Source organism: Anomaloglossus baeobatrachus, chromosome 1 (genome assembly GCF_048569485.1).
Source record: "Anomaloglossus baeobatrachus isolate aAnoBae1 chromosome 1, aAnoBae1.hap1, whole genome shotgun sequence".
In the NCBI taxonomy this organism is placed as follows: Eukaryota; Metazoa; Chordata; class Amphibia; order Anura; family Aromobatidae; genus Anomaloglossus; species Anomaloglossus baeobatrachus.
In genome coordinates this window covers 89,210,189-89,222,924 of record NC_134353.1, presented here as the reverse complement: position 1 = coordinate 89,222,924, position 12,736 = coordinate 89,210,189, and the positions used below count along the sequence as shown (strand labels likewise).

The following is a 12,736-nucleotide window of genomic DNA, read 5'->3' as shown; positions in this document are numbered from 1 at the left end:
GGCGACACAATCAAACTTTTTATATTTTTTTCCAAATTTCAGAATTTTTTCTCACTACTTGGATAAAAAAAAAAAAAGCAAACTATACATGTGCATACTTGTACTCTGACCTGGAGAATCATAATGCCAGATCAGTTCTAAGTGAACATGATAAATAAAAAACAAAAAAACAATCGTGAAATTGCATTTTTTTTTACAATTTGACCACAGTTGGATTATTTTTTTTGCCATTTTTCAGTACACCATATGGCAGAATGAATGGTGTCATTCAAGAGTACATCTCGTCCCGCCAAAAACAAGCCCTCATATGGAAAATAAAAAAGTTCTGGCTCTTAAAAGAAGGGAAGGAAAAACACAAAAATGAAAATCGGAAAATCACCGGTTCATGAACAGGTTAACATTGCAATATAGGAGAAGGTTGTAATTTTTTACATTTTTATTTTATTCATGCGAGAAATTCTGAGATGAAACACTAATAATCATAACTGGGAAACACTGATGAAAATTGGATGAAAAACACCAATGGAAAGGAGATCTTTTTTGTGTATGTGAAAAAAACCACTAATGTCTGAATGAGGCTTTAATCTGTACAAACATATATGGCCTTGACTGCTTTGATGCAAAGGAACATATGTCAAAAGATATCATATTATTTTCTTAAGATGAGATTTGCAAATTAATTACAGGTAATATTCACTATAATGTACAATAGAGTGAGGAAAGTGCTATTTCCAGGAAGAAAGTTCAAAGAATCATTAAAAAATTGGAAGAGTTAAAGGGAACCTGTCGTCAGAAATTTTGCTTGAAACCTAAAAGTTTCCCCCTCTGCAGCTCCTGGGCTGCATTCTAGCAAGGTTCCTGTACTTTTTGTGGCCCCTTTTAAACCAAATTTAATACTTTATAAACTTGTACCTTTTGCTATGTAAATTTTGTAAATCGTCCATGGGGGCGGGCTCTCTGCTGACCGTTGCTGTTCCTCCAGCAGATTTACGCCGCCCCCCAACACTGAATTTCATATCTCAGGACGCCGCCCCTGGGCGCCCGTGGTCCAGCACATGCGCTGTGCGACTGTAGCGGGACTGTGCACTGTGTGCACGTGTGACCGCTGGTGACGTTTTGCGCAGGCACGAGGTTATGGGCGGCGCTGTGAGTGTCATCAGCAAGTGCCGCCCATAACCTCGTGACCGCACTTTCCCCTCTTCCTCCAGCGTTCTGCGCAAGCGCTTGCTGGCCAGATGACCCGACGTCACCTCTTTCCCATCTTTCCCTCTTTCCCTGCTGCAGGGTAAGATGGGAAGGAGGTGACGTCAGGTCATTTGGCCGGCGAGCGCTTGCGCAGAACGCTGGAGGCAGTGAGGGAAAGCGCGTCCACGAGATTATGGGCGGGCACTTGCGATGCAATCACAGCGCCGCACATAATCTCGTGCTTGTAACACACGTCACCAGCGATCCTGGCATGGGCGGCACCTCGGGCGCAGTGGGCGGCGTCCTGATGGATGAAATGGAGCGTGGGGGGACGGCCTCAATGTGCTGGAGGAACAGCAACGGTCAGCAGAGAGCCCGCCCCCATGGACGATTTACAAAATTTACATAGCAAAAGGTACAAGTTTATAGTATTTTTTAGTATTTAATTTGGTTTAAAAGGGGCCACAAAAAGTACAGGAACCTTGCTAGAATGCAGCCCAGGAGCTGCAGAGGGGGAAACATTTAGGTTTCAAGCTAAATTTCTGATGACAGGTTCCCTTTAAGGGATATACACACAAGGTATTTTTCAGGCAGATTCCATCTGGAACTCTCCTGAAAGAGCGCCACAAAAACCGCTGTAAACAATGAACATAGTACACAGCCATGTAGAAACGACAGTGCTGTGCACAGGTTCAATATTTTGTTACTTCTTTTAAAGGGAACCTGTCACCAGATTTGGCGACCATAAGCTGTGCCCACCACCAGTGGGCTCTTATATACAGAATTCTAGAATACTGTATATAAGAGCCCATGTCGCTCTGTATAACATAAAATAACACTTTTATAATAATCACCTGGACGGGTGGTCCAGTCCGCAGGGTGTCGCTGCATTCTGGACCGGTGCCTCCTCTCTGTGGCGATTACCGTCCTCCTTCTACCCAGCCCAGTATGGATGATGTGTTCTACATCATCCACACAGGCTGGCGTTGCGGTCCTGCGCAGCGGCACTTTGATCTGCCCTGCGGAGGGCAGATCAAAGTACTGTAAATTGCAGGCACAAAGAAAGGTTAAAGACCACCTGTGCATGCGCACTACAATACTATAATACTTCTGAGTACGGCAGATCAAAGTGCGCCGGCGCAGGATCGCAATGCCGGCCAGTATGGCTGATGTAGGACGTGTCATGCATAAGAGCCTCAAAAGAAGGAGGATGGTGAACGCAGGAAAGGAGAGGCACTTGACCGGAGAGCAGCGACACCCATTAGACCGGACTGCCCCTTAGATGAGTATTATAAAAATGCTTTTTATGTTATACAGAGCAGCCTGGGTACTTATATATAGTATTCTAGAAAGCTGTATATAAGGGCCCACTGGTGGTGGCCGCGGCTTGTAGTCGCCAAATCTGTTGACAAGATTCCTTTAACTACTTAAGGGTTCCAGAAACTGTAAAGCAGTTAGAAGTAACAAGTCCATTCCGGAAGATGCTCACTAGTTATAGTTTAGACTGCATTAAAAAAAAAAAAGATGCTGACAAAGATGCAACAAAAATGATGGCAAGACCGTCAGCAAAGGGAAACCTCGATGGTTCCGCCGGTGTCGCACCTCTTGGTTATTTGCAGAAGGATGCCAAAAAACAGCAAGTTTTTCAAGCAGAAACCACTTCGGGAAGGGATCCATGTTATATTTTCTAGGCTTTTTTTATTTTTGTCCCAAAAATGTTTTTGATAATGTTGTGTTAACATTTTTATAATTTTTTTTGCAGGGTTTTTAAAATATATTTTTTGTGGGGGATTTTATATCGATTTTTGAAATGTATTAAGCAATGAATAATTACCAAAAATGCCTCAAAAAGCTTCCAAAATGCTCAAAATTACTACCAGACATCTTTTGTAGTGTTTTTCTAGCTTTCCCATTGAATTCTATTATAAAGGATGTAAAGGGAAACCTTTTCTCCATGCAGAGACCTGACAAACCAGTCTGGCTGCCAGTGAGGGGTCTTATAGCTGCAATATTCCTCTAGGAAATATGCCAATTGTCTCTCCAGGGAGGAAGGAGACAAACTCTAGCGCCACCTATTGGAAGTAGCAATCCTAAAAGTCAAAATGGCCACTTTTGACTTTTAGGATTGCTACTTCAATAGGTGGTGCTATAGTTCGTCTCCTTCCTTCCTGGAGAGACAATTTAATTATAAAGGATGGCGAGGCTTCATAGTGGAAAATGACAGAAGAATTTGTCAGTTCTCTTCTCTTAAACACTTCATGTTTTTGGAAACCTGAAGCTGATAAAAAATAATCAAAAGCCAGAACATATGGAGAGGAGAGTTGTTTTTCAATAACAGTAAATAAAGTTTTTTAAATGTTTTTTGAGCAATTTTTTAGGTGATTTTTGGATTAGATTCCTCAAAATACTCAGGTTGCACGTACCTGTTATATGACGTGTTTCTTTCATTCTTTTTCTATGTGTTCAAAACTTTTGCTCCCCAATAATAATGGTCCAAATTTTCCCTTTAACCAACTGGTTATATACCAAAGAACTTCTCTGTGGGTTTGGCCATGTGTTGATTGGCCAGCATCAGAGGAGAAAAGCAAATGCTCGGAGAGAAGTTCTGTGGCTCACGCCCATTTAAATAAAGGCAAAATTTGTGGAGGGGAGGGGAGCATAACTTTGGAATGGACAGGGGGGAGGGGCACAGAAAAATCAGTGGAGCTGTGAAGATATTGTTTAAATTAATAAATCCATTGAAAGGTCTCTAAACATGGGGCTCTCATTGTAAAGATATTGGCTAATCACACAAAAACAATTGAAGTGCATTAACGGTCAATGTTAGGTCGTTAAATGAGCACTGACTATTTGCAAGTTGGACTGTTCACATGAACAATGATGGTGATTAGGGACAGAATAATCACTAATATGATTATTCTGTTGCCAAATACAGTGTATATGATCATCTATTTACATGAGGCATTATGCAGCCGATAACAATGATTTTTAAAATCACATCAGCAACATTTAGCTAATTCGTCACGTGATTTCTGGAATCATCTCTGATGCCGACATTTGGTGCTGAACTCCATCCCCAGCTACTTGGTGGAAACTATATATTACCAGCCCAAGTGATGAAGACTAACAATTAGGGGCATTCTAGGTAAAAACAGATAAGAGGAGAAAAGACTCTACAGGATTACATTGTCTGTGAAAGAAAATAAAGCTAAATGTTTTAGTGCTCCCCTTCCTCAGACCTCAAAAGAGCCACAGCTCCTGCTTGTGTGATAAATAGAGTAACTTTGCAATATGTAAGAAGATGGAGTTAGTGCGTAACAGAGCTCTGCATGTGAACACTGTCATCTGCTGGTCAGAAGATAAAGTGGAAGCATGAAGAAATGCATTAGCAAGAACTCAAGTAATGATGGGCAATCCGACTCTTTTTGATGATCCCGCTCACTTGGCTTCACTCAACAAAAGTAGTTAGATCTTTTGGATCCTAAATGGATCCCTATTAAATATTAAAAAGTGTTCACCCCCAGTTATCTCCGTGAAGACAACATGGAAGTTGTCAAGGTAGCAGAGACACTGTCACCTGCCCAAAAGCATAAGTGCTGAGAATTTCTTCATCGGAGCAGAGACTTGTTCTCAGGACTGACAGATTGTACAGCTTGTACTAAGGTCATAGAACATGAAATCCTCACTGAACTTCATGCCCAAGTGAGTTTGAAGCCATACTGGATTCATGATGCCTGCTGAGAGGGAATCTCGAAAGAGGGGAATCGGATGTTGGACCTAGGAGTTATTGAGGAGTCTAAGAGTGGCTGTTCCAATCCCATTGTCCTGGTGCCAATACTGGATGGAGAATGGTGGTTCTGCAATGACTACAGGAAGCTGAACGAGGTTTCCAAGTTCAACACATATCTAATGCCCCAAGTCGATGAGCTCATTCAGATGCTATAGCCAGCCTGCTACATCACCATCCTGGACCTCACAAAAGTGTATTGGCAGATTTCGCTGAGACAACTTTCCAGGAACTGAAGCTAGCTCGTCTAATCAGACAGTGTTGGTGGCTTGTCTTGTTATTGTCAGATCATGCCCAACAGAGATGGATGTAGGGAACGAAAGGGAATAATGCTTGAGTCACCAGATGATTTCTAACTCTCCAGGACTTTAGCTTTCATGTAAAGGATATGACCAGTAAACTACATGGCAATGCTGAAGTTTTGTTGAGGGTCCACTGTTTAATGGCAAAATGTTAAAAGTCTACCCGACTTTTGTTTTTTTCCTTGTTTTTTTAATCAATAAAAGCAAGGAAAAAGCATCCCAGCAAAATCTCTGAGAATCCTGACTTGCTGTGCACACGCTGCTACTTTTTTCTTGCAACTTTTGTTGCTGAGAAAAGAAGCAGCATGTCAATTGTTTCTGTGTTTATTTTTTGTGTTTCTACAATCCACTGATGTGCTTTATCACTACAGTGGATTATAGCGCAGCACGTTGCCTCACACATTGTGCATACAGCATGGTGTGTGAGGCTCTCTGAAGCGCAATAACCCGGGGTCATCAGGGTGATGACCCAATGTTACTATGGCAGCGATCGGGTCCCTGTGATCGCATTGCTCGCAGCATTCAGGGGGGTTAAACTGCTGGGAGCGGGAACCCCTATCGCCTTGATTAAAAAACGCACAAAAAGAAGCATGAAAAAAGCATGTGGAAAAACACGCAAATGCAATAAAAAATGCGCTTTTCTCAGCTGCCAAAACATGCGTTTTTATGTGCAGATTATCTAAATGGAAGCTGTCATCACAAAATTACCTATTGTTAAATCAGATTTTTCTGTTAAATATATTTTTAAAAATGTTGTCCATTTTTTTCATATCATGATCTTTATTAAAAACACGATGCACCCAAAACCCAGCAATAACAATAGGTCATGTCACATCTGATCCTGCTCCCCCTTTCCTCACAATTACTTGGGCACACACACAATAAATGTTTTAGTATTAAAGATAGTGTTGATGTCTGATCCTTGTGGTTAATGTTCATGTATTGTTTCCTGAAACAAGAGGAGACATGAGTCTAAAAAAAGCCCCAGTTACCATTGTGAGAATTGGAAGATTTCTAATATTAATTTTTAATATAGATTGTGATATGATTTTTTTTAGAAGGATACATGTAACACAAAAACCTGATTTCAACAAGAAGTCATTTTCTGACGGTAACTTCCCTTTAACACTCTGAATACCATGTTCTCAGACGTAATTCATTATAAGGAGTGACCGGCAGGGCGATGAGTGGTATTCTAATGGTGACTATATTATTTTATTGCTTTGTACTTATTTTTTTTCTATTAAAGAAGTGGTTCACTGATATTTATTATTTGCTAGATCAACATTATGTTGACAAACAATGTTTCTCTCAAATATCTTATGTTGGTAATAGCGCCTATGAGTGACGCTATTGCTTGATCCCCAGGCTCCGTGACGTCTGAGATCTGGTGATGTCACATTAACTTCCTGATCACGTGACATCACCACGGCTGACCCCAGTCTTCCTGAGTCACTTGGGCTGTGGGTGGTGTTTCACTGCTCATCACAGCCCAGCATGTCTCCTGCTTGCAGTGCTCTGTTGTGAGGGAGGAGGGAGCAGGGAGTAGATGGGCTGTCACGCTGGGTTGTGCTGAGTGGTGAAACACCGCCCACTGCCAATCACTCACGGAGACTGCGGCCGGCCGCGGTGATGTCGGGTCAGCAGGAAGTTGACCTGACATCACCGGATCCCGAGGTCATGGAGCCCGGGGGTCAGGCGATGGGGAAGAGCGGTCCACAATAGCGCCACTCACAGGCCCTATTGCCAACATAAGGTATTTGAGAGAAACATTGTTTCTCAACATAATATCGATCTAGCAAATAATAAATAGGGGTGAACCACCCCTTTAAAGATATATTCACAGCTTGAAGATTATTTAAAAGGGGATGTTGCCTATAATATACTTTGGTGCGAAGACATTAGTTATTTTTACACCTTTATTTTTTTAAACTTTTTTCATTTCTAGGAAGAAAATTGCCATAACCAGTTCAAAAAATTAAGTACCAAATTGGAAATGTTTGAAAAGGAGATGTCCCGATTGGAGCAGGAGAATGCGGTCTTAAGGGGTTCAGTAGAACTTCTAAGTAAGGAGGTCACCATATCCCAACAAGAAGCATTGGAGCTAAGTGAAGAGCAAAGCAGGTGTAGTAAAAACAACACCAAGAGTAAAAGCTATGCTAGTTTTATAGTGTTTGTATGTCACTTTCTACTCTGATAAGTCATCAGAATAGTACGGAAAGTACAAAGGAGAGGTGATGCACTGTGCACTGAGCAGCAGCAAGAAACCTGATGGAAGGAGGTAGAGAAATGATCTGCTGGCAATTGTCTTATTTGCAAGAAACAGAAAAGATGCATAATGTTCACTAACAGCATCAGAGAATACAGGGCTAAAGCCTGCTTTACACGGGACGACCGATTGTGCGATTTCACAATCGATCGTACCCGCCCCCGTCGTTTTTGCATCACGGGCAAATTGCTGCCCGTGGCGCACAAACTCGTTTAACCCCCGTCACACGTACTTACCTTCTGGACGATCTCGCTGTGGGCAACGAACGTCCACTTCCTGAAGTAGGAGGGATGTTCAGCGTCACAGCGACGTCACACAGCCGCCGGCCAATAGAAGCGGAGGGGCGGAGATGAGCGGGACGTAAACATCCCGCCCACCTCCTTCCTTCAGCATAGTCGGCGGGTGCCGCGGGACGGAGGTAAGCTGCTGTTCATCATCCCGGGGTGTTACACGGAGCTGCGTGTGCTACCCCGGGAACGATGAGTAACCGGCGCCATTTTAATTAAACGAGATTATGAAACCGAGCGACAAGTACACGACTCACGATTTGTGAGTGATACTGCGTTGCTCGGAGGTGTCACACAGCCCAATGTCGCAAGCGATGCCGGATGTGCGTCACAAAAACCGTGACCCCGACGATCTATCGCACGATAGATCGTCTCGTGTAAAGCACCCTTAGGCCCCCTTCACACGTCCATGAAAAACACGCACGTGTGTTACGGGCCGTTTTTCGGGTCCGTGTCCCGTTTTTGTGTCCGTTTTTATGGTCCGTGTGGCACCTGTGTGAATTGCGTATGCTAGCCGTGTTTGTGTGTAGAACGTCCGTGTGTAATGTCCGTGTGTGTGATGCACAATGTCGTTTATAAATGTCGGCTGACAGCAGACAGAGTTGCGCGATGAGAATGAACTCGGGTGAACTTCACCCGACTTCATCCTCATACCGGCGTCATCCAGGATGGTCCAGCGTCGCTTCCAGCTCTGCTGCATGGAGGTGACAGGAGCTGCAGAAGACACCGCCGCTCCGGTCACCTCCACGCAGCAACTGAGGTGAGAAGCGCGATCAGCTGAGCTGTCACTGAGGTTACCCGCTGTCACTGGATCCAGTAACAGCGGGTAACCTCAGTGACAGCTCAGCCGATCGCGCGGCTGTCTTCATTTGCCGCGTGGAGGTGACCGGAGCGGCGGTGTCTTCTGCAGCTCCGGTCACCTCCATGCAGCAGCGCTGGATGCGACGCTGGACCATCCTGGATGACGCCGGACATGGAGGGCTTTTTCGGGCTGATTAAATTGTTGAACCAGGGTATATGTGTGTGTTTTTTATTTCTAATAAAGGATTTTTCGGGTGTGTGTGTTTATTTACTGTAATTTACAGATTAATCATGAAAGGAATCTCGGGGAGATGCCTGACATGATTAATCTAGGATTTAGTGGCAGCTATGGGCTGCCATTAACTCCTTATTACCCCGATTTGCCAAAGCACCAGGGCAAATCGGGAAGAGCCGGGTACAGCCCCAGAACTGTCGCATATAATGTATGCGGCAATTCTGGGCGGCTGCTGACTGATATTGTTAGGGTGGGGGGCTCCCCATAACGTGGAGCTCCCCATCCTGAGAATACCAGCCTTCAGCCGTATGGCTTTATCTGGCTGGCATTAAAATTGGGGGGACCGCACGCCGTTTTTTTTTAATTATTTATTTATTTATTTTACTGCACAGTATAGACACGCCCACCGGCTGCTGTGATTGGGTGCAGTGAGGCACCTGTCACTCAGTGTGGGGGCGTGTCTCACTGCAACCAATCATAGGCGCCGATGGGCGGGGAAAGCAGGGAATAGGAGATTGTTTAATGAGCGGCCGGCTTTTTCAAAATAGTAAAAGCCGCCGCAGCAGTGTGAATGCCGTGCAGCGCCGCGCCGGTGATCGGGGAACGGTAAGTATGAGAGAGGGGGGGAACTGACCAACAGACTGTGAGAGAGGGACAGAGAGACCGACAGAGAGACCGACCGACGGACTCAGGGAGATTGACCGACATACACAGAAATAGAAAGAATAGCCGACATCACTAGAAATAAAAACACCAAACGGACACGGACTATAGGTAGATGCATACGTGTTTACTAACGTGTGAGCACATACCCATAGACTTTCATTGTGTCCACGTGTGCGTGCTCCGTGCAGATAACGGACATGCATCCGTGCAAAACGCAAACACATACGGATCACGGACACGCACACACGGACATAATGAAATAACGCACGTGTGACCACAATCATAGATTAACATTGGTGCACGTTTGCCCGTGTCTCCGGTATATACGGAAACGGACCAAACATGCACGTGTATCACGGACGTGTGAAGGGGGCCTTAAGCAGATTTGTTACAGACCTCACAGATGATCTACTAAACTACATTTTTGTTTAGTTACTAAACACTAAATTTGATTCAAAGAGCAACAACTTATGTCAATAGACGGCGATGAAGAGTGGTGATGTTTCCAAGTGTTGCTCTTGGTCTAGTGGGGTTGGGACAACCACATATTAATTAAAGGCGGTCACAGCGACGTCGCCGACCAGGTATGTGCGTGTGAATCTGCCGTAGCGATAATGTTCACTACGGCAGCAATCACCACATATCGCATGTACGACAGGGGCGGGTGCTATCGCGCTCGTCATCGCTAGCAATCGTTAGCGATGTTGCAACGTATAAAGCCCGCCTAAGCCTCAAGTCTAGGTCTCTAGAGACACCATTTCTGCTGCTGTTTCTTATACTATTACTCACAGGTACAGACTTTGTCACATAGCATGACTCAACTGCAGAGGCACGTATGAAAATCCAGAAGTGCTTAATTTTCCAGATGAATTGTTGTAATTATGCACTGTTACAGTAGATAAAAATAGACAATTCTGAACCAGAGCTGCATCAATATTATGTTAACAAGATGTCTGACGTACACTAACTGGGGAAGAAGAGAGGGGTTACTGAGACCAGAGCAGCTACAGGGAGAGAGGGAGGACAAATTTCAAAAAAGGGCAAACCTTATTGCATGATAAAATAACAGAAATAATACAATGACAAACCAATTCTGTATGATTCCCAAGTCGTTGTATATGACAATTTTTATGGGGGAAATAGCATAGACATTTAAAGGTATATTAATATATTTATATTTAATTGTTCTTGAATTTCACATTTAATATTTTTTATTTGAAGACATCAGGAAGAAATTAAACTGAAGCAAAAAATGGAAATGGAGATTCTGAGACAAAGTCACCAAAAGGAGATCCAAGCCATGGTGTCCAAGTTCAGCAATGCCCAGTCTTTTCTTCAGTCGAAGGTTGTTGCATTAGAAGCTGAGTGAGTTTTTGAACATTCATAATGCTCTACTTACCATTTGCACCTTCTGCCAGAAAGTGCATCGGCAGTGTGGCCGAAGACATGGCCACCCCAGCGTGTCAATGGCCACGTGATCATAAATTAAAATTATGCAACAATTGTTCATCACAGTGTCCAGAGTTTTAGCACCATATGGACCGTCTTGCTTTAAACCTCTTATTTCTTTGTCCAGTGCTCTTTCCTTTACTTCCCCTGGGACTTTAAACTCCTGCATTTTTTTTTCACTGCTGGAGTGGTGCTTTTTATCTAAGTTCCTGAACCCCGTAGCATTTTACCTTTTATAGACCCCTCTCCGGTCGGTCTCGGTCAGCCTTTGTGATCTGATGGCTGCTCCAGTGTTTTATGGCGTGAGCCAGAGGTCTCTCTTCAATATAATGCTATGAAAGCCTTGTTCTGGCTCTCATAGAGTTGTCTTGAGAGCTTGTGATGTAACTTCTGACTTCTGGGCAAGTTGAGGTCACAAGATGGCGCTACGTGACCGGAATAGTGCTGATAAAAGGTGAAAAGGCTGGAAGGTGATTACAAGACCGGGGGGCAAGGGACCTTAGACTTGAAGCACCATTTCAGCGCTGACCCCACCCCACCCCTCCCGCTGGAGTGGTGCTTAAAGGAAATGTTTATACATATCAAATAATCAGTGGATAGCAGCTTTGATGAGAGCTGGCACATCTCCGTGTTTTCATCAAACGGAAGACATGTGATGCTTATTCACAGCATTTCCAAAGTAAAGTTCAAAAGCATTTTTGTCCCCTGTCCCGTGTGCATGTACCATAAAATTTTATATATTCCCACTCATCTCCATTTGAGGATTGTTCTGTGCTCTTGTACGCATGTTATAAAGATTTTCTCCAAAGCCCTAGCACAAATGAATAGAAGTAAAAGGGGTAGTCTCACTACCATGAAAAAAGTTGTATAAATAAGTCGAAAAATAAATAAAATGTAGGAAGTTTAATATATAATTATATCATTAATGACAAATAGTATATAAAACATCATCAACAAAGGAAAGTTAGAAGGGAAACAGAGAGGAGTTGCTAAAGTGAGAGATATGTTGGATGTATAGAACGTGGCATGAATTCTCTCAAAAATATACATTGGGTGGTCATCAATTTCTCCAATATAACCAGATAGTGCAGTATTATTGTTCCTTGGTAAAGGATTTAGGTAAAGTAGAGAAAATGATACAATTTGATTCGTTGGCAGGTGGAGCGGGGAGCTGTGATTCAGCAGTCATAGCAAACTATGGATGGAAACACAATTAGGTTGGAGTGAAGAGAAATTCTCGGGAAGTGACAAAGCCATAAAGGATCCAGATTTGCACTACAAAATTTTAGAGGGGTGGAATTGCAACGAGGCGAACAACTCTCACTGTGTTGTGGCTGAAAAAGACATGGAGACTGACATTACACAGGATGGTGCTGCCACCTTGTGGACAAGTGCTGAAATTGCTCGAGGGGCGGACGCTGTAAAATCTGATCCCCCTCCCACAGGCACTGGTTGTACAGGAAAAAAGTGCGGGGAAAAAAGACACTGAGCTACTGGAGCTGTACCTGAACAGACCTGCCTCGGACTGCCCTCATCGCTGACGTGTGAGGGATTGCCAGAACTGCTGCAGAGGTGATCCTGGACTCAAGGGACCTCCGGACCGTCTCCTTCCTCCATTCCAAGAGACTGTAAGCTAGTCCTCTGGCGAGAGGGCTGAAGATTTCCCCATCTCTGCTCCTTGGAGTCGCCGCTGTTTACCCGGAGTCCAGGCCTGCTACGTGGGAGCCCTCCCTCATGGTGTTTTGGACTGGTAAT

General features: G+C 43.9%; 1 protein-coding gene across 2 annotated transcripts in view; it reads left to right on the top strand.

Moving 5' to 3' along the window:
• The window catches only part of FAM184B (family with sequence similarity 184 member B), a 163,945-nt gene that overhangs the window by 133,044 nt on the left and 18,165 nt on the right, over positions 1–12,736 (top strand). For both annotated transcript variants that reach the window (XM_075333617.1, XM_075333610.1), the window contains exons 9-10: positions 7,223–7,398; positions 10,754–10,897. In XM_075333617.1, coding sequence (XP_075189732.1) covers positions 7,223–7,398; positions 10,754–10,897 — 320 coding nt within the window. The remainder of the gene's footprint in view (positions 1–7,222; positions 7,399–10,753; positions 10,898–12,736) is intronic.